We start from the raw sequence: 23,038 nt of genomic DNA, 5'->3' as shown, positions 1-23,038 counted from the left end.
CAACTAATATTATAAATGCGAAAGTAACTCTGTCTGTCTGTCTGTTACGCTTTCCCGCTTAAACCTCGCAACCGATTTTGATGAAATTTGGCATAGAGATAGTTTGAGTCCCGGGAAAGAACATAGGATATTTTTTATCCCGGTTTTTGAAACAAGGACGCGCGCGATAAAAATTTTCTGTGACAGACAAAATTCCACGCGGGCGAAGCCGCGGGCGGAAAGCTAGTAAAATATAAAAACAAAATATTTTAATAGCAATGAATAGACCGATGATATTTATGTTTTATTTTATCATCATTTAGGGAATAGTCTACTGACATAACTATACATTCCAAACACCATTATCATCAGTTTCTTTCGTGCGTTTCCCTCCTTCAAACATATGCCATTATGTTATGTTACGGTATCATTTAACCTTTACAAACGTTGACGCAGTTGTAACATTTTTGCTGCGTAATGTACAAAGTAGAGTTGACTATATTGAGTGATATCTTTGGCTGCATGAATCGGTATTGATGTGTACGCCTTTTGCGAAGGCGATGGCAACGGATATTGGAGATTTACCTAAGTGTGAAAAGATCCGGCGAAGACTTTGGACCGGAGCTCTCGTATTGAATCGTAGCGCCACATACAATGGCCGTTGGTACTTTCAGTAATAGTTCCCTTCCCTAACATCATTTATCTTGTCCTCGTATATTTTCGCGGAGCTTCCTTTAAGGTCCTTATTAAATCGTAAAAGCCAACGTGGCTCGATCTGCTTTCAGGTGGATTTTGTGATAGTTGGTACGAGTATTCAAGTTATTTTTTTATCTGATAGTGATCGAATATGCTTTAAGCTTGTGCTCACATATTAGTGATTTGTAAGGAGTCATCCTTGATCATGCACAATTGCACATGATCTAAAATATTTTCTAAAAGTTGTGAAGCCTTTTTTGGTATTTTCATGATATTAGATTATCTGATGACTAATAGTCATCACAATGTAGATTGTTAAAGATTAGAACTATAAAATAATTTGTCTTCAGCCTTGAACTTTCTTTTCTTATAACAGACATTGACTTGAGTGAAGTAACTTGCACGTATGCACGTGGACTTAATTTATAAATAAGGGAATTTCTTTCTCCAATGTACGTAATATTACCCTCGTAAAAAGCGTAAAAAGCTACAACGATAGAGTTAACGGCAGGGTAAGTGCAGCCGGCAGGTACGGTGGCGCGATGACAGTGCTATGGCTCCCAGCGGAGCCCTACTGCGATCCTCGTAAATTGCGAATATTAGATTATAACTACGGAGTGCGGCCGGCGAGAGGCGGCGCGGGGGCCATCGCCCGAATATCGAACTCGTGCCGGTTAACATAGCCCCGTGATCTGAATCTGCTTTTTGGCTTTTCCCCATTGTGTCGTTTTTCGACCACCAATTTCGCTCGTTCCTTTTGGCATGATTTGACATTGCATTCGTGCATGCTAACAGTGTTTGCGAAAATTGATAGATTCTTTTTTATTTTGGCAATGTTTGCGGCGGCTGATGGGGTTATTCTGACTGAGGTTTTGTGTTGATTGTATGATTAAGTGGAATTCTTTTCAATTTAAAATTGTTCATTGTTTATAATGTGATGAAAAGAAGTAACCCACATAATATGGTACGTAGTATTACCTAAGTGTATATTAAACCATTTCTAAATTAGGTAGAAAGTATGCGAAAATAGTTCACTAGGTAGTAAAAGGATACCACGTATCAACCGTATAAAATTTAAATGAGCCTCGTAGCTTTTAAAAAGTTATAACCTTTATTATTCATTCAACTCTCCTAAATCTTTTAACATTATTTAACTTTTTAATTTCTTTCGAATGTCATAAATACATAATTAAAATTAAAAAGAAACAAAAAGCCCAACACACACTTCAATACCTCCGTTCGACTCGCGCTTTACCAAATTTTTATATTAGCGAATATATTCGAATGTGCCTTTAAATTCGTTAAGCTAAGTAAAATGCAATATCATATTATCTTTATAGTAATCGCGACAATAACGGCAGCTGTGCTGTGCCGTGCCTCGTCCATTGCTCGCTTACGGCTTCATTAGGGCAGCGCTCGACGCAAGCCCCTTACATGCTCCCACACTCCTGTCTACAGTCATTATAGCTCTTGAAATCTCCCAACTGTTTGCCGTTCAATTATACTTAAGTTTTATAGCAGCTTCCGTTTTTCGTTCCTATTTTCAAGACCGTTTTCACAGTATTCACTAAAATAAACTGTTATTAGGTTTTAAAAACACATTGGGATATCCTGAGTATATAAAAATTCATTCCTTAATTTCATATTGCGCTTTATAGTAATTTATTTAAAGCCTTACTTAAGAGCGGAAAAGTATTGAAACTTTTCTGTAAAACTGAAATTGAAACATATTCGAAATTTCGCTATTTATTAATGTTACTTATATAAATCATATTAATTTCTTACTTGTATAGGTAAACATTGATAAAATATAGTGCTTAACTTCAGAAGGTGACTTAAAAAAAACGCTACATCTGAGTTTATAAATATGCAAGAATATTCACACTCCATCATCCTGTTATTGGTAAACGTATGTAAGCAATGCATTACCGGCTCGGCCCGGCCCCGCCGCCCGCGCAGCCTCACGGGCCCAGGGCCTTTGTGAGCCCGCCGTGTAATTACTCTGGGACTATGGGAAATCGCTCACCGGGCACGAGAGTACTTTTGTATTATTACAGTAAATTAATGCAGATAAAAAAAATTAGATTACAAGAAGGCATTCCAGTCGATAAATAGTTTCTTAGAGATTCATTTTAATTAAAAATAAAAATTAAAATTCATAAAATTCATTTATTTTTGCAAATAGGCTTTAAAAAAGCGCTTTTACTTATAATTTATAATACTTTGATTATTATAGACTCACCCACTCCATGTTGGCAGGATAATTAAGTTATTTAAATATTAATAGCAAATATTAACATGGATCATGAAGTAAAGTGGTTATGAACAGTGTTTTCGAGTCTTTATTTTACAGGAATCCACGATCGTGCCAACGTGAAGTGCCATTGTAAAGTGACTTTAGTGTAATAGTTATGGGTTGAAATAGAATGGCTCAGTGAATCCCTGCAATGCACTTTTTAATGTTGGTTAAATATAGGCAGGCATGTTCTCTTACTTTCTATTTCAGCTTTGTTAAGGTCACCGTTTTGCACACCACACAAAACTGACAAATAAAAGGTATATAAAATTGAAACGGCAATTTCATCGAGCATTCGGCGACCGAAAACTCGCCGTAACCCCATTTCAGCTTATAAAAGTTTCTAAATACGTGTTTGTTTAATTATATCAATGAGAATTAAGGCCAAGTTTCAAATAAATTCGGATTTATTAGGGGTCGGCCCCGACCGAAATAAAACACGACCCACACAAACTTTGAACATCTTTTCACCTCATCAAAAATTTAATTTTATCAAAATAAGGTGTTTGATAAATTATATCAAATAATATAATAATATTAATACCAAGATTCAAGTAAATCTGACCACAGACTATACAAACTTTGCTACCCCTTTGCTCCCTCGAGGGTAGAATTTCAAAATGTCCTTCCTTATTCCTTGGCACAAGGGTTAAGTCTGGACGTTGATGAGTCAGTGAGTCAGGCCTTTTCCGTCAACTAACAACTTTAGAAAACTAATAAGTAGTTAAGTATATGTACCTATAATTTAAGAATTTTTTAAGACTTACGTGTACGTATCCTACTAAATATAGACTGTGAATAAATCTGGCTAGAAATATTAAAATTGCAAAATTGTAAGTCCACCAGTTTATAATACTGTCAATCAATCTATAAATTTTGACGATTTGATTATAATCTTAGTGTAATTATAGAAGATAAATTAGAAAAACACTATAATGTACACAATCTTTGTTTTGCCCATCTGTTAAATAACAAAAAGCTATCGTCGTCATATGCGAGTTGAAAAGTTTTGCGAAGATAAATTTGAGAGGGTGTAAATAAAGTTTTACGATGTGTATGGATAACAGGGCGAGCTATAAGGCTGCGTTCCTACCAGAGATGTGGTGGTTGAACAGTGTGAGGCGTGAGCTACTATTAGCTGAAACTGTGTGATAATGCCCATCAAAGCTGATTGGGGAAGCCACGAGAGTGCTGGCATAGTACATAGAAGTAGTGTCCAAAACAAGCTTTATTAACTTTCTAAATACCGAGGGCACTTTATCACACCATCTTCCCCTGTGTCACTTGCACACTATTCTTATTTGCGTTATACGTATGTCCAGAGTCCTCGTTCTACTAAGCGGCTTTTCCACTAGAGAGCCGACTAGGCTTAGAAAGTGTACCTACCGTTCCATTTTGGATTTTTTCCCCACGAATAGCTTAGCCGTCCGCACAGCTTTATTAAACTTAGACTTATTGTAAAACGACTCTCAAAACTTATTTGTTCTTAATAGTGCTTAACTGCTCTACCGTCAATTAGCAGTATTAGCACCAGCGTCTATTGAGTTTTAGATTAAAGTATTTTACCTGTCTACAGATATCTACGTCTATGAATAATATTGTAGAGCTTATTATTAATCCTGTATGTATTTTTTGACTAATATTATGTAGTTATACTAACTTTTACTGCAATCAAAAATGAGATTAAGTAATTCAAAAATACCCTTTAATATCAAGCTAAAACGTTCATGTCTTACCTATAAGTTCATAGTAAGTGTAATGTGTATGTATAGGTGTACTATCCTCGAACGTCTTTTCAAAAGTTCAAAGCGTTGTTTTAGTACGAGAGCCCACGACCAAAACCAAGTCTCATAGCAATACGGCAAAAACCCTATAAAATCGTTAGATTGTATGATTCTGAACCCGACTAGGTGTGTAGTAACGGTCGAAAGTGTAGCAACTGAGTGGGAGGCCATTTCTGCTGTGTCAAAAAAAAAGACAGTCGGTATTATAGCAATACGTCTGATAGTGAAAATGTACATAGGTTTTATAATTGTATTACGAAAAAGTTTGTTTTCAGACATTTTGCGCGTAGCATATAGCCTGTGTGCATTTTTGAAAATGTCAACAAATTTAGCCAACCTGTANGATTTAAGAGTTAGCGTTTATTTCGAAAAAAGTTTTAAAACAGTCTGTATTATTGTTTGCAAAAACATAATTTTGGTTGGTTAAACATAGAAAAAAATAATAATGGATTATTTTTATTCAAAATGAGTAACAGTATTTACTATTATTCCATATCTACATTTTGCAATAATATTGGTGCAGATACAGAGACATACAGGATAGTAAGAGTCTACGGTCATAAATGTGGGAGTGTGAAACNAGCGATTATTTAGAGCTTGGATAATAAATTACAACTGCCTACAGAATTTTTGCGCACGGGTTATGCATAGCTTATTTTTATTGCTTTATAACCTAGAAATAAGAATAACAACAAAAAATTGTTCTGAATTTGCTTTTATATGTACAAAATAGAAAAATTCATATCAATGAATGTATTTGATGCCAAATATTTTTTTTTCTTTCTTTCATTCTTTCTCAATATTAAAACATACCAAACATCCATTTAAGATTCATTCTCACAAGAGAAAATTGAAAATAGAGTCCAAATATTGATTAAAAAAAAAGGTCTAATTTCCTGTCATGTTCCATAGAAGATTTTTCTCATAAAAATCTAACCCTATCATGCTTTCAGTATATGGCCTTGGTAACGTCGTCTCTCAAATCCCACTATATTTTGATGAAAGCGTGCCCCCTGTTCTTGCGAATAAGCCCCCATAATTATGTATAAATATACCCCAATGAGAATGGGACGTGCATCTTTAGAGACATTCTACTATGAAGATGGAAAATTCAAATCGCTATAACTTCTTTAAAAGCAAATATTTTCGATTTGTAATCGCACTTTTCTATATAAATTTTCTTATATAATCAGAATAAAATAATTAAAATCCATGCGCAAAAAGAAATTTTTTTTTGTTGACCGGTGTTATAGTTGTTGCAATTCACAAAGCTTTGCATGTGGTTAATTACATTAATTAGTACACGCATCAATTTTGTTCAGTCTTTTTGTTTATTAATAAATAAAAATATCATACTAAAATTGCATACATATTTGTTTGTATTGGTCTGGGTGTTTTCTTTCCATAATTTGTGTATAACGTATGTACTGGGCTCTGTATCGAAAATCACTATGAGCAATGAGCAATGAGCATCACACACTGTTACCTGGAGTGCATTACCGCAGCAAAATTTTTATAAATGTTGTGCTTTAGAGAGTCAAGAGTATAGCAGATAATTAGTCCATCGTGAGCAGAAATTTGTCCACTAATAGCAAAATTCGTTCAAATTATAGTTTTAATGTTATTGGCTAGAAGAAGATTAGAAGAAGATTATTTTATCTTGCAGCTTAGACCTTTAGCTACAGACCTTAGACAGTATTTTTGAAACATTCTTACGCATGGTGGAGGAAGGGACCATGGTGGTCCCTGGAGGCATTCCAAGTGGTCCACGATGTGCCCTTGCACACCTTGGTCAAAACCACTTTTAACTGATTTTTGCAGTCAAACTGGTTTTGACCGATTATGAGGTGGTCCCTGACAAGACAGAAATTTGGTAAAATGGTCCCTCATGACTTAAAGGTTAAGAACCACTGCTCTAGAGACTCAAAACTACAAGGATACACATGAACTCCAGTTTTAAATCCGTTGACATCTGCTGCATCTGCCATCTTTTTGGGTAGAAGATTCTTCCATCTTGCAGCTTAGACCTTTAGCTACAGACCTTAGACAGTATTTTTGAAACATTCTTACGCATGGTGGAGAAAGGGACGCTCTAGAGACTCAGCTCTACAAGGAGTCATATGAACTTCAGTTTTAAATCCGTTAAAATCTGCTGCATCTGCCATCTTTTTGGCTAGAAGATTCTTCTATCTTACAGCTTAGACCTTTAGCTAGAGATCTTAGACAGTATTTTTTATTATTTATTTGTATCAGTGTGCTCTTCTAAAGAGTGTAAGACGATTGTATGNATGAACTTGTTAAGATGATAGAAGAGGAAAACGTAGAAAGAATGAACGAGACAAGACCAGAGTTAAGAGAAAAGGCAAGAGAATGTGTGGAGACAATTCAAGATGGAAGTGTTAGAGTTTATAACAAGAAAAGAAAGAAAGCTAGAACATACGAGAAAGATGATTATAAGAATTGTATTAAACAAGATTACTTATAAGACGCTTTAATGTAAAATTTTGAAATGAAACAGTCCGAGGGCGGACTGTACGCAGGATGGCCGAGTGTGGGAGTGTGAAACGGAACGCAAGGGAGTGAGTGAGACGGAATGAATGAGTGAGGAAGTAAGAACGACGGGATTTAAACAGAAGACGATTAGTATTAAGACGGTTCTAAGACGTTCCTATTTTTTGTGGTTTATCCTGGAGTAAATACAAATACAGCTGAAGAAATACAACCTGGGTTTCAATTCCTACATAAATATAGTTTTCATGTGTTTATCCCTTCTCAAACTTGACGTGGATTTTTATGAAACACGTGGTTCACACATTTTGGCATGGGAGATGTCCGCGGATCGTGTATCCCCCGCCGGGTCCGCTCTGCAGCCTTCCCTCCCTCGTTGCTTTTGGCTCGGCTCCCCGTCGAGCCGCTAGCTCGAAAACCGACTCCGTGAGCGTAGAGATAAAACGTATGTTCATTTTATTTCCACATTTGTCAGCGTTCGTTTTGTGCCCACTAACATAAATTGGACGCGGAGGGAAACCTCGCAGGTGAATGTAAAATAGCCGGGTTTTCCCAAGATAATACCGCCGAAATTTTACGACACCATTATGCGATTTATTGGCCGTGTCACATTCAGAAAGAATGATATTTCCTGAAATATTTTTTCAAAAATGCCTGTGTCGCCCGGAGGCAATCGCAGCAAAAAACGAGTTCTATAAAGTATATTATACACCACCTCCACCAGATAGGGTAAAGACACTATTTTTGTCCCATGCTAGCTACGAAAAAGTGTATCGTAGTCGACCGATTTGTGAAGTGGACAGGTCGCGCTACGTAACAAAACGTTATCATAGTGCTACAAAGAGCTACGTGTCAGACAGTGCTACGTGCGATCTCTGCTTCCGTAGTCGGAACGTTCGCTCTGCCAATAACTGTTGTCCTGTACGCTAATGGTTGAAACAGGCGTTCAATTAAACGTGCCAATTTGGTCGGAGATAGCTTTGTTAAACGTTACGCATGGGATGCGCCATTCGTTTAGTTTATTCTAAGGGTTTTTAGCGTAAGCATAGGTTTTTCTGTCTAGCATTATGGTCTTGTGACTAGAATCCTTATTTGTAACAAACTCCGTTTATTACTAAATGCCCCCGAAAATGCCGTGACTGTGAGACTTGGCTATATTAATAGTTATTAACAGCAAAATCCTGTACTGAACTTGTAGCTGAAGTAGATCATATCTAATGCCGCGTGTAAATTGAGTGTAAATTAGTATTTAAATTTGCTTTTTATTAAAAAAATGTTAGGTCAAGGTTAAATATCAGTTCCTAATATAATTAAATGCGAGTGTAGAGCCTAATGTTTCGGTCCCAGGTAGGCTTTAAATTAATTAGCATAAATTCAAACATATTACTCTCAGGTCAATATCACGAATAACAGTTGTTTGTTGAGTGAAGTACGAGTATGAAATTAATTTTCAACATTTATTATGCCTACTATAGTAGATATGAGCATGCTATTATACTAACTCGTTCATACTAAAAATAACAAAATATTTTACTGATATAAAACATTTGCAACATTTCTAATTTCTATTAATTACCGTACATCCCGGAGATACACACGTCTTGTGATCAACGCGACAAGGAAAACGTCCCCTTTAAATCTACAATAATTAGCTAATGAGAATCGCACTGGCCCCGGTTCTACTTCATAAATATTTTCCTTATTGCCTGTTACCACGAGCTGTCGATAAATTTATGGAAGGGCCGACGTCACCTGAAATTTTATGGTTTCTTTCTTCGCTGTTCAGCACTTATATTTATTACTATGGCACTTCTCCTAAAACTCCATAACTAGGTACGTAATTCTTTACTTTGTTCAATAATAATATATGCCGTTCCGTTTAGTGTCAATTCAAGCTTATTTACTCGTACAAAGACGTTTTGCAGAAGCTCTTTTCTCGCTGTGTTAAAATGGAGAACCATTTAAGTCAATGACTAAACTGTTCAAAGACCGTTTACTCTTAAAGTTAAATCTTGTCCATATGCCATAAGAGTGAGAAAACTGAAAATCTTTTTACTGGCTAAAACGAGTTCATTTCAAATGTAAGAATAGTATGGCATGTTTACAAACCATTTTAAATGATTAAATAACGAAAATAAAATAGAGTAGAAATAAAATTCACTAAATCTAGCAAATAGTTAAGAACTCGTATATTCAACATTGTAATAGTTTAAGTGTCGACCCGAATTGAACCTTCTGACCTGGAAATCAGTTCGTGCCACATTATTGGCACCTGTGCTTCGGCCACAGCACCGATAGGTCGGAAAAACTCCCTATACTCGGCAGTAATCTCGACCGGCACACTGGTATCACAGCAATATTCACCTAATAAATACTTTCCCACCCTAGCATTCACTATGTAACTGCTGAAAGTTCGGAAACTGTTATTGAAAATGCGGACCCGAATAATTCACTTAACTAGTTATTACAATCGAGTCCTGTTTTAGCGTAAAGTTGTGTGCTGTTTTTGCAGATTCACTATATGAGTCATCGCTTTTCGAAGCTTAATATAGTTTTTGTCCATGGAAATACGCCAATTTATTATTACGAGTATAATAAATTGGTGTTCATATCAGTATAAGTTAACGCTGATGCCAATATTTGTTTATATGTGAACTCAAATATATTCAGTAATTAATATGATTTATATTTTGTTTTTGTATGAAACAAGAACCATCACTAGGTTTAAAGTATTGTTACCAGGTTAAAATTATGTCTGCATAAATGTGCTCTCTTTATTTACATTTAAAGTAGATTCCTTGAACAACAAATTTCTTCTAAATCCTCACAATACAACAAAAAACCGGTAGCGGTAATGCCAGGAGTATTAGTCGCTGCTTCGCAAGCGAGAGGTCCCGTAGCGCAGCGCTTTGTGCTAAATCTCACCAAGTACCTACCTACATTAACGTTTTCCGATATCTAAAGCACAGTGTTCACGTTTTAAGAGGCGCGGGGCGAGCGGTCGCCGCCGCGGCGGTCCAGTAGAATAACAAAGAACTGTGTAGTTGAGATATTGGACCACTAATGGACTTCAGGATTTATGGAGCTTTTCAGATCCATGTTGCTATTACTTATCTTAGCGAAACTCATAGTAATCCGTATCGTATTTTCGCAGCATGCACGTAGCCTGTATGGATGTGAATGCGGGCATAGTGCGGGGGCTTACTTCCGCACAATCAATCAGGGCGGCTGATGAGGGTGCACCCTGTTATTGCAAAGCTCGCACTACTTAACTAGTTCAGCCAATCAATAAATTTGTTACCGATACGGATTGGTAAATTAATTCAGATGTAACGTGCATCGCACATTAAATTTCGACGTTCAACAAACACTTTTATCTTGTGTCGAATTTCCATAAATTTAAAAGTACACCAGACGTCCCGTGTTGGCAAATTTCCACGCTATGACTACGGTCGAACCTGTATTTCCTTTTGTCTTTTGTTTCCAAGTTCCCTTCCAAAATTATGCAAAATTGGTTTTGTGTTGTTGTATTGACATTTTTTAACGAATCGAAAGGCTATTTTGAATCTGCCATCATTACTTAATTTACTTAATGAATATCTGCCATCTTTACTTACTTCATTTATCTAATGTCAAATAATAATCTCTAAATATTTTCCTTGAGTTCCAACAATATTATATTCAAGTTCACTTGTAGTTATTATTCTCTTGTATTCATTGAATATTTTTTTAATTAACTGTCAGTATGTTGTTAATTGATAGAGTAAAATTAATGAAACTGAAGATTTCCAGACGTCTAGAAGAGCTGTCCTAGAACGGATTAAGTTATATTGATGTAAACAAAGCTTTGCTAGATCTAAGTTATGGCTCTGTACTTGTTTAAGTAATGAAAGAAGGAATTAATTTATATTCGAATTAAAATTGTTTATTTGCATCACATGTGGTGTCAGGTTATCATGTGATGCCAGGTTATTGATACAATATTCAAATAAAATTGACAAGAACCAGTACATAGTCGTACATCACACATACAGTCATAGTTTGGTAACACTCGTATAGTTTTGAGCCTTTGAGGCTTCCGAGTTAATTTTATATAGTGTTTATAAAATAAAAAACTATTATCTTGAGTGAAACAATCACTGAACACTTGTGAAAATAATAATGTTTTTCATCACGCGATTTGGGCTCATATAAGCTCACTATAAAAGCTTGTTAGAAATGTACGGAACACAATAATAGTTAAATCAGAATAAAAAAATGTTTGGTTCAGCAAATAATAATGTTAGTTTTGAGTAGGACATACTGATGTTTGTACTGCCGCTGTTGTGTGTAATGTATTGTATTGAAACGCGAGTTAGATGTAGATTTGTGGTTATGAGCTAACGTCACACGATGCGCGCCGGCGCTGGCGGGCGGCAGCGGCCTGGGCGGGCGGCGCGAGCCTGGGCGGGCGCTCGGCGCTGCCGCGGTATATGGCCCGTGAGTAATCCGCCCGTAATACTCGATTTAATGGGTTGGAATTAAACAATTAGTTGTTTTCTTTCTGCCTCGTCAATGATGAAGCCTCGCTTGGATGCGGTTGAGCACTGGCTTTTACGGCTTAGGTTACGGTTAGGGTTTACTTCATTTTCGATTATCATTAGTCTAAACCAGTTAATGATTCAGCTATACAATATTATTCATCGTAGCGGTAGAGCCTGATAAGAGTAATAATTTCAGATTTTAATGATTCCTCCAACTCCAATTATCATTCATCTTACGTATTTCGAATTCGTAAAAGCAAAAGGAATAATAAAATTATACTAACATAACTTTATTATTATAAACTTATTTATTTAATTAAACACAGCATTGAGATATCAAAATAGCTCGCTTCTAAATTTCAATCGCATTCAGACAAAATATTGAATTTGGTGCTCACAATTAATATTCGCTTCGAATCACTGCCATTATTTTCGTTTACAAGAGGACCGTTGTTTTTACAGCTAGCATTAATTCCGTTGATAAACCTGTTCTTTGTTCATCCACAATAATGCGACGAGTTGGCATTTTAATCAAGGCTAACGAATTTTTAGAGTTAGGTAGGTACTTCAGAAGCGGTGCGATATCGCGCCGTGACATCAGCCCGTAGCGTCTCCCGCGCGCCCCCCGCCGCCCGCGCCTCTCGGGTCGCCACTTTTCGTGCTCGACGCGTTGCTCTTATCTTTGAGTAATTACCTTGTTGTTTTGTTTTGTTATTGTCTGGCCACTGGCACGGTTTGTTTTAACGTTATGATTAGTGCACACAGCGAATGGCGTTATCTCCGCTACGTCGCTTTACGATCCTTTATATTCGCACCGGAAAATTGGTGCCCAACCGTAATATGTAGATTGTATTAATTTTATAAAACATAACCCACCTAAATTAATTCGAGTGGGTTTAGCATGACTCTGGAGTAGATATAGTCGACAGTGCCGCGGTGAAATTTTATTATATCATAAAACAGTTGATTGGGGCTCGCACGTGTTATGGGTTTAAATTAAAATTTCTTGACGTGCTGTGTTATGGGGCCGTCAAGTGGCAGCTACGGCGGGTAGTCGTATATATTCGCGAGCGCGGCGCGCGGTGGCTGCAGCTCATGTGCACCTGCGGATATTGCCGCGTAAATCAAATTTCTTATTTCGCCCCAACACTTATTCCCACCTTAGCACATTTACCAAATAGGTATGTTACCATAGTATCTTCAAAACTCTACATGAATTTGGTAGTCCAACAACCAAAATGAGTGTAATTACTACTTGACTGTAATAACACTGTATAGTGTAAAATGTTTGTTTCTTTTAATTCCCATTAGGTTTTCCTTTCCTTAGCTATCGGCTCACTTGTGAAGACCATAAATATCCTGAGAGCTTTTTCGTTAAACTAGCTTTACTCTTTAATTTCATTCATTTATTGTTACATATGAGCAATCAAACAATTTGCATCTGTGCGTAATGATATGGTCGCACCGGTGGCATGAATTACAGGCCATAATAGCCATATATATGCCAATACGATTAATATTTAATGCTGCTATTCTGCGCCGAATTACCCCGTGTCTGTGGTTGAGCTTGCACTGAATTACTGCTTACTGAATATGTGTCGCACATTTCGGCAGAGTAATTTTGTTATCACAATAGTCAGACTAATATATCAGGAATATTTATATCTTCGGTTATTATGATATTATGTATCTCTGTATATTAGGATTGCAACGGAAATAGTAAATCCTTGTTTTGTTTTGTTGGTAGGTACTCAAAGATATGTTTAATGTAATATTTGGGAATGAAAATTACTCGTCCCACAGTTCCTTGCAAATTAATTGCGGAATGACAGAGCACAATGCTCAGCTCTCTTAATGCACGCTCACAAAGCGAAACTGCTTGGGCGGCACCGTAGCGGCACGCAGCGGCGGTGATTATGATAATGACGCGGTGGCCGCGCTTTTTGCGTCGTTCGCCCTATATTACGGAACTCGACACCATTTTCTGATTTTGCTGTACGCCTGGCAGTCGGCAGCGCATCACCCGGGCTCGGAGCTCGCCTTTCGCTGCTCGCCTTAACCACTCTGAGATGCTTATAAATTATGCAAGTCGCTATAATCCACGCCCTAAACGCCTTCTCCGCCGCCTCAATTATTCATTCGAGCGGTTTGATGTTTTAGAAAATTGTCGCGATACTCCAGACGGGCGATGCTTTATAATTCAGGTTGAATGTTGTAGACGCAGCTGACACCGAATTCCAGCTCTAACTTAATCTTCTTACAGGGATTAGTAGTTGGGATGAGGCAATTTATAATTGATTAGTAGAACATACCGAACGATTCACTTCCTTGTTACTGTATCTTCTTATACATATTTGTTTTCATTTCAGGATTCAGAAGGAGATACACCGTTACATGATGCCATTTCTAAGAAACGAGATGACATGTTATCTATGCTACTGGAGCATGGTGCTGATATGACTCTCACAAACAACAACGGTTTCAACGCGCTCCATCACGCTGCTCTACGAGGCAATCCAAGGTATTTTTAGCAATACACATTAAAAAACAATTAAATTACACATTCTTAATAAATATATTACAAAGCAGGAAAATGCATGTGTGCTGTACAGATAATATTTCGGCATACTTATCTACGAGCGACCCTACATCGTAGACTTTGTCTGAAATAAACATAACGTCGCTTGTTGTCCGACATTATCCCTGGGAGAATGGGTAGTTATGAGCGAGCCTGCCGCACAATAAACTGCTTATGCGTCTAATACCGTGGTCCGAGCGAGTGTGTGGCGGCTTGCTCGCGTGATGTCTTTATTACCTACTTCCCAAATCACGCGTATGCTTTTCATAAAAATAAGATTTTCGGTAGATGAATTATCCCTAATAATTCTCATGGTCTAATAATATAGCGATAAGAATGTTCTTTGTAAGATGAAGTTATGAGAACATTGGGTCGACTCTGAATATTATTTCACCGATAGGAAGCCACATTGATCCTAAAGGATGAAATCGGCAGTGTTAAACTTTCGTTTATTAAAGTTGCTATTCACCCTGCCAGAACTGTGAGCAAAATACTACTCAAATAATGTTTGACGTACATATTTATGAGTACTAATAAAGCACGCCGTAGCTATAATCATGCACCAAAACATTTCGTAGCGTTTCGTAGCACTTACTACCTGCTACGACCGGCGCCGCAGCGTATCTGTTTTAATAGTTTTCTTCAACAACTAACTCTCGAGGTGTTTTACGACGCTTTTAATAAAAGCTAAACATCTTTTTAGACGCCTTCAGGTGCGGCGGGAGAATCTCAGGGTGGTAGGTAATAGAAAGGAGCGCGAGCCAATTGCTTTTCACTCCCGAAGTTTTTAATTCACAAGATAATGGATTCTATCTACAAGCAAATGGCATTTAAAGTAGGGATCTCAGTGCCGATAGGTGCAAAGCGTAGAAGAAAGACGATTTGTATATTAATCACCATGCAGAATGCGGAGGAATTTCAATAATATATTTATTACAGAATATTAATCAAGACTGAATGTTTTTGTGATCTATGTATTTATTCGTAGATTAATCGAACTAAGTTTATCATCGTCATTGCTATGGAACATTAGATATTGCATAATCAAACCGCAGTTTTTAAATTCAATGTCAATATACCTACTTGATTAAATTTTTCCATGCTTGAGAATTTGTAGGGGCATTATAACCCGTTACATTAAATATATCAACAATTTTTTGACTTGTATAAGTTATAGCTTTGCAAATAAAAAAGGTTTTCCAATATATGAATTGGCAAGTTAGAGTTAGAATAATGAATCTCCGCTGCCGAATCGTGCGTGAAGCGGTTTATTTGTGGAGGGTCCGAGGAGGCGCTGGAGCTCCGGAGGCCCGCGCGGCGACCGCCCACATTTATTCAAGTCACGTGACGCGTCCCAGGGAAATAATACGAAATGTGGCTACGTGACCAGTTCATTATGCGGCGGCGCAGAGCGAAGCCTTCGCGGTCACCTCGGACGCCGTCGGTTACTTTCCGTATGTCCGCCCGGGCCGCATATTACAAACAGCTGAACGTGCCGCCGCACACCGACCGTACAGGATTCCTTTTTAAATCACCGATAGTTCTTGCTCTCAGTACCCGTCCGGATTTATTCGCCGGTCCCGGGGAATCCCGAAGATAAAACTCGGTAAAAGGAATGTTCATTTTATTGTAAAGGATATCTTTATTACATTGTGAAAACTTTCCTGATTTCCACGTTCCCGTTTCAAAAATATTTCCGATACCTTCTTATTTAGGCTCTCGATATATTTTATAAATTCTTTCCGCGTCAACTCTTTGTATTTTGTTATGTTATGATTAAATTCTTTCCGCCCTCTTTTAAGCCCTAAAATATAAAACAGAGTTTTAAGGCTGTTGTTTAACAGTAATCGAATAGAAGATTGTCGTAAAACGTTGCCGATTTTATCGCGGAATGAGAAGTCGCGAGCGACTTTTCCCATTCGACAAAAATGTTCGTTTCCCCTTGGAGATGTAAAATCGTTTTATTTTATTACTTCCACCAGTATATCGTTATGTCAAAGAAACCCATCCTCTTACGTGCTGAGAGCTTTTCCTTAAAAATCTTACTTATTGATTTTTGTGAAATTACATTGAAATAATTTGTTGACTGCATAAGAAGCAGCAAATAACACCAGAAAAGAGAAAGTCATGGCATTATTTAGTTTTTAATACAGGGTGTATGGAGGGTCAGATCAGTAAACTCAGATCACTTAAATTATTATAAATTACATGATCGACTATTTAACCAAACGTAACAACTCATTGAACAAGATAACTTATAAAAATTTCAATTCCTCACAGTACACTGGTAACTTACGCACCAGTTTTTAAGATAATTAGGTATGTGATAGTCCTTCAGGTACCTGAAGTACTAATAAACGATGTTGAATGCAGTTTTCGCTGCAGATAATTATAATCCTTTGACTAGAACTAGATGTGGTCGTCACTATTTAATTTAAACGATGCGATCTCGGCGTGGTATCAGACGAACGAATATTTACTTAATGAAATTAAACAAGCGAGCCTTTGGTGTGGAGACGGGAGGCCGCGTCTTGTAGACTTGCGACTCCCCAGCGCGGCGCGCTAGCGGGGCGGACCGGGTGCTCTCGCGCTGTGTCATTACTTCTGATTAGAAACAGTTATCTCTCGCGGTTATCGTTACAGCCCCCCTAACGAGCCCATGTAAAACTTCTATAGCAATATCGTAATACATTACAGAGATACGATAAGCTTCCGGTTAATCATCCTCGTAAATTACACATTTATTCGCAATCATATGGAGGAACTCGACTGTAAAACTTGATGTAATTTATTGTCCCCCAACTTCTATAAATTTTAACGAGTTTTCGATTACGTGCTTTATGATAAAATTTCGTCTGATAGAAAATTCAATAATTGATGCGCAATTCTGAATTTCTGCCGTTGTTAATTTGGATTGTATGGATATGAAATTCATTGACAGATAGAGCCAGTTCTATTACGTTACAGGGGAGTTTTTCAATAGTTTATATTTATGTATGTCTAATATTTATTGCTAATTTGAGTAACAAGCTTTTAAGTTAAAGTTAAACAGAATCACCACTACTGAATGAAAAATCCTTAGTTATGATTCTAGCTAATGATAAATGGCAGTATAACGTACGTCTTAAATAACCATTGGGTAGTCTGAATAGTAGGCAAAATATATTTCTGCATATCTCATTTAATCAAATACGCCAGCAATCAGCGGCATCAGTATTTGGATATGCTAATTCTTCTGAAGTCCAATCTATCGTTAGCCTCACTGGTGTTTGTTTTTACGGTATGTTTATGAAAATGATCTGTGTAATACTCGCACATACCTACAATCTAATAAACCTATAATGTTCTCCTTCTAGGTATATTCCTCTTAGTTATCTTTCAATTATTTTCGAAGGAGTTCAATCCATTCCGTCACGTTTAGTTTGCGTCTTAGCCATATTTTCTTAGTAGGAAAATAGCACATCTCTAAACTCAAAAAAATTTTTTAGATTGTGGATGAAATTGTATTTTATTAATTTTTAATTAAAGTCTTTTTTGATGTGCTTAATGTGTTAGGTAAAAGAATGAACGGATTGGTGTCAGCCCGCTGAACAGCTGCGTCGGCTGCGGTGCGGCACGCCCGATAAGACGCGCATCGCCCAGCATTAATCGTGAGCTTAAATATTTTAACGCGTCGTAACATTGATTTATTCGGAGCGTAATCTCAGCTCGCGGCTTGTTTGTTCTTCGGCTCGAGACGTATAGGTAAGATTAGGCAGAGCGCCCTCAATCCGCGCAGCCCGATCTCTACGGACTCTTTCCTCCGACATCGCGCTTATTTGTTCTCATTAATTGGCAGCGTTTTATCTTTGCCAAATACTCGCACAAATGATTAATTTTGAAGCTACCCCATGCAGTAACCTGCGCTCGTTTGTGTAGACACATACATATTTATAAGGTACCGGACTGACCAGACAAATACCTAGGTGGAATATAGAACGAATAGAGCATTCACAGGAGATTTATATGGTCATTGTGCAGCGTTAATTGCAGCGAATGGAGCGAAGTGCGATGGTATCGCACTATCCGAACGAGAAATGTATGCTTCGCCGACTTGCTGTAGCGGTAGAACCCATGAGAATTACGAATAACGTGCATGTACCTACGTTTTCGTTTATAAATATGTAGGTACGATTACCTTACTGTGCTGCTAAATCCAAATTCTCATAAAAGTCATTATTTTTTCAAACGTAGATATAGCTGTGTTTACTTTGAATGGATGGATTTACGTTACCAGTGGCATGGCTTTTCGCGGAAAATTAATGGCATACCATAAAAAAGGGCTCGCTTTATATGGAGCAGATAGCAAAAGGGCGCGTCTGACGGACGAATGATTCTAACTAAATCGAAACAGCGGACACTGGCATTGAAAACCTATTGGCACAGATATCGACAGTGGCCGTCACACGAGTGGTCGGCAACGGAGAACATTTTAGTATGGCAGATTTATGAGAACCGGCCGTTGGCTAGGAACGGGGAGGTCGGCTAGGGATGGCGGGTGGGTGGCTCGCGGGAGGCTCTGTTATTGTGCGACGTTTGATTTACGCACGTACCGCTATCACCCTTTTGTTAGGTCGGATACCGACTGCTGTGCCAGTTCCGTTGGCCCGAATGCAGCAGCTCTTTACCGATGTTCATTTCCTTTAGCCTGGTTCATGGTTAATGTTTTTGAGGAAATCGTAAATAAAACCACTCGTAGCCACGTGAATAGGAAAGTCCATATACGCCTCGAAATTAATTATTTGAAATCAGCGTGCAGTCCATTTAATCATTTTTAGATCCAAACCCTCATATTTTGTTATTTTGATTCTTACAAGGGTGAGAATCTATAGTACATTTGCATACCTACAGCATCAGCATTCAGCGGTATCCTTAATTATGGCTGAAGCGTCATGGAGTATACTTGGCAGGATCGAATGAAGCGTGGTGATTACGTGTTGGCGGGGGGCGGAGGCAGGCGCGGGCGCGCAGCCCGCAATTAGCGGCTCTACACACGCGGATAATCCGCGCCCGCGCCGCCCGCACGCCGCTCTGCGCCATCCGCACACGATTGCACTACGGATTCAGCGAATAAATTCATTTGTACGCAAATTGTATCGGCGCTTGCAATTAAAACTTTGTTGGCGCTCGAGCTAAGATAAATAACACTAATACATTCTGCTTATTTCGGGTAACTTCCCGGATACAGAGGATATATTAATGTTGTTCCTAATTTGTTTGGGCGGATTAACCTCGTTGGCCTCTCAACTCATACACAATAGTCCCTTTATCTCACGATAGACATGTGACCGCTTTTGTTAGCACACCAGTATTATTTGATAACGTTATTATATTTTATGGATAATTTAATAGATGTATCATCATAGGTAAATGTGGTGATTGACAATTTTATGTTATATCAACCTATTTACTTTCGAGAATTTGCATTTGAAGCTGTTGCTGTTGGCCTGACGAATTCATCGCTTATTCACGGTCCTAATCACAGATTCTGTCATCTCGCATATCATATTTACAGTAGACGACGAATTCTGCTGTGGCTGCGTTAGTAATACTCGTAAGTCTACATTATTGAAATCAATAATTTTTTTACTTATAAACCCGAGTATTCGTATGTTTTTATAAATTACTAGCTTTCCGCCCGCGGCTTCGCCCGCGTGGAATTTTTCGGGTTTTTATATAACCTATGACACTCAGCAATAATGTTGCTTTCTATTGGTGAAAGAATTTTTCAAATCGGTTCAGTAGATCCCGAGATTACCCCTTACAATTTAACAAATATACAAACACACAAACTTTACCTCTTTATAATATTAGTATAGATGTCCACCATTCATCACATAACACCACATCTGAGAGTAAAATTCTCCAATATTTCTCCTTAATTTTATACAAACAATTTCGCTTGAAAGTTTTCACGAACTAATGTGGGTGAAATACTAGAGTTTCTCTTTTGCAACTTGAGTGAAAATTAATTGCTCGCTTAATAGCATCACTTCGCACGTTATGAGATATATTCTGAATATTGAATGAATAATTGACACGGGATAGTTGCTCTAACAGAGCAGTATAACGTGCGCGCAGACCGTTGCTCACAAATAGTGAGTCGGTCCCCACGTGGAGGGTTTTGTCGGGGTGTTCCGTCTCTTTGTGTGCCCCGCCATTGTTCCACTCGCTAATGTTGTTAGTGCACTTTTTCAGCGACTACGCTAATTTAAATACCTCTCCTTCCTTTTGTGAAGAGACTCGTCTTCCGTTTTCCGCGAGAGGCGCGCTCCCTTTGCGTTTGAGACGTCCGCGTCGGGAGACTGCATTTAAATAAGACACTTAATCACCCGAGTTGGTCTCCCGTTTCTTAAAGGCACTTGTTCTCTCCATTAATTACATTAACTATTGATATACTAATCTGCGTATGCTTAATTGTTTAAAAAATCCCGTACTATTCTTAGAAATCGTTAGAAAAATATTCCTGAAACGTCCAACCAATCACTTTTGAACAAATTTTTCTCAAGTAGAACCTACTTGGAAGGCTTCGCAGAGAGGGCGACTAGACCGCTAACACCCACTTGAATTGTGTAAATATGAGTAGGGTAATAAACTCCCGGAGTGTGGCGTGCTCGGATTTGCCTGCTGAGTTCTGTACGTGCATCCCCCCGTAGGTGCCCATCGCCGCAGCCGCTCCCCCGCGTTTCGCTCACATACCAAAGTTTTCTTCTCACACGTTATTAGCTTTCCTCCAAGGCGTTGGTTATTTTACGCGTTAGAAACAAAGCTATTTTTGATCCCAGTTGGCTTTTGTTCCTTATTCTTTGTGGTTGAGTTCAACTATTCAAGATACAACCTCTATAAAACTTGCTATGCAGTTTTTCAATTGACTTTTGTAAGTCGTAATTGGTATGTTATTTGTTATAATGATGAAAAACATACATACATACAGTGCTAATTTCAGCCGCCCAATTCTAGTTATTTCCATATTTTGATTTCGTATCATAAACGTGATACCTCTCAACATAATAACTAACTATTATTTACTTAAAACTCGTGTACAACATTAAATAAATATAATTTATATTCAAGCATCTAAGTATGTACAAACAAATTGAAGTTTCTCGTTCAAGTAACTCCAGGCTCCGCCGTTTGCCAACTAAACTAAGAGCTGAAACTCCCGCATGCCTAATGCCTACCTACATACATACGTACGCACATAACGTTAAAGCAAATATAATAGCTACGAGTACTTGCATGAATTTTAAATGTATTTAACTTTATCTAGCTGTATATTTTTCAAATCATCCGCAGCCGTTGCCGCATGGCCACACGTCATGGCACTTTACCTATTAATTTCTATACTAAGCCGAGTGGATCACGGCGTCGACGTGGCTTCCCCGAACACAGCCTATGATGCATGGCGTGGCTCTGCAAAGCTCGCTTAATGAAATATTCGCAGAGAGAGTGAAACGGACGCGGCCATCAATCAGGTGATACAATGTGCTTATATGCTGAATGGTCACTGATTTTTTGGTATAATAAGCACAGATGGCACGTTCATATCAATCAACATCTGTAAATATTGTACAGGGTATTATGAGAAGCGTGTAATTAATGTAATGCCTCGTATGTTAACTTGTGAATTCAGGCAGCGTGGCTTGTAGGTGAATATCGAATCGGCTCGATCGAACGCTTTTCGCCTCTGACGTTTGACACGGTGGCTTTCATCGTTCAGTTTGTTTTACACAGCGAATTTTGGAACAAAATTGCTGGAGCTTGGGTTACGCGATATCGCTATCTGGCGTATTGACGATACTGTTGCATTTGCCACGGGACTAGGTATTTGTCAAACGCTTTGAAAAAACATTTTATTTCCCGTATCCACAATGCCAAATATTGTGGCATCAAAAATATTTTACCCAACAATATATTGAACATATGTAATGTGGGCGTGCCTTTTATAAATATGCTAAACGAAGCAAGTAATGAGATAACTTGACACTTACGACCCGCCCATTTGAGTAGTAGAGCGTCTAAGAGTAATGATGAGTAAAACGAAGCCAGGCCACAGCCATATTCCTAGTCTTTGCCTAAACCCTTCTTATGTAAAATTTTACAAGTCACAGACTTAATTCCAACAGGCATTCTCTACCAGTCAACTATTGGTCAGGCAGAAGGCGGTGCTTAAATTAGAACGGTGGATATACTTACTTACATCTTAATAATTTCATTACAATCTGTTCAATAGTGTTTGCATGATATACGAACAAAATCTTAACATTAACATTTACAAACATATGTGTTTATAAAAGAAGTGGGATAAATTGTAGCCGCAACTGTCGAGTTGTTAGTTTTGTCGTCCGAACCACAACACAAGTCTCAGTAGCAATCTACTCTTGAATTTAGTTTATCTACGAAACCCACGACCCTCTCAATGCCAAGACATATTGATGTCTCCATAATAAATTTCTTAGCATTTAGTTGGGTATATGGGTAAATGCTTTTTCGATGTTGGACGCATAAAGAGAGCTACTAGGATTTTCATAATGCTGAAGTTAGCTAATAAAATAGATATTATTTGTATTATATTATCTATTCCAAACTCTACATAAAGTCGTATTCTATAGCTGCAAATACAATGAGAATTAGC

The 23,038-nt window shown here is 37.9% G+C and overlaps 1 protein-coding gene across 6 annotated transcripts in view; it reads left to right on the top strand.

Annotated features, from left to right (window-relative positions):
- mib1 (E3 ubiquitin-protein ligase mind bomb 1) overlaps positions 1 to 23,038 on the top strand; it is a 146,538-nt gene that overhangs the window by 26,581 nt on the left and 96,919 nt on the right. For all 6 annotated transcript variants that reach the window (XM_028307028.1, XM_028307031.1, XM_028307033.1 and 3 more), the window contains one exon: positions 14,156 to 14,307. In XM_028307028.1, the coding sequence (XP_028162829.1) occupies positions 14,156 to 14,307 (152 nt within the window). The remainder of the gene's footprint in view (positions 1 to 14,155; positions 14,308 to 23,038) is intronic.

Source organism: Ostrinia furnacalis, unplaced genomic scaffold (assembly GCF_004193835.3).
Source record: "Ostrinia furnacalis isolate ACB-3 unplaced genomic scaffold, ASM419383v2 OfSCF2054, whole genome shotgun sequence".
In the NCBI taxonomy this organism is placed as follows: domain Eukaryota; kingdom Metazoa; phylum Arthropoda; class Insecta; order Lepidoptera; family Crambidae; genus Ostrinia; species Ostrinia furnacalis.
The sequence above is the reverse complement of the archived record's forward strand: the minus strand, read 5'-3'. Positions and strand labels throughout refer to the sequence as shown.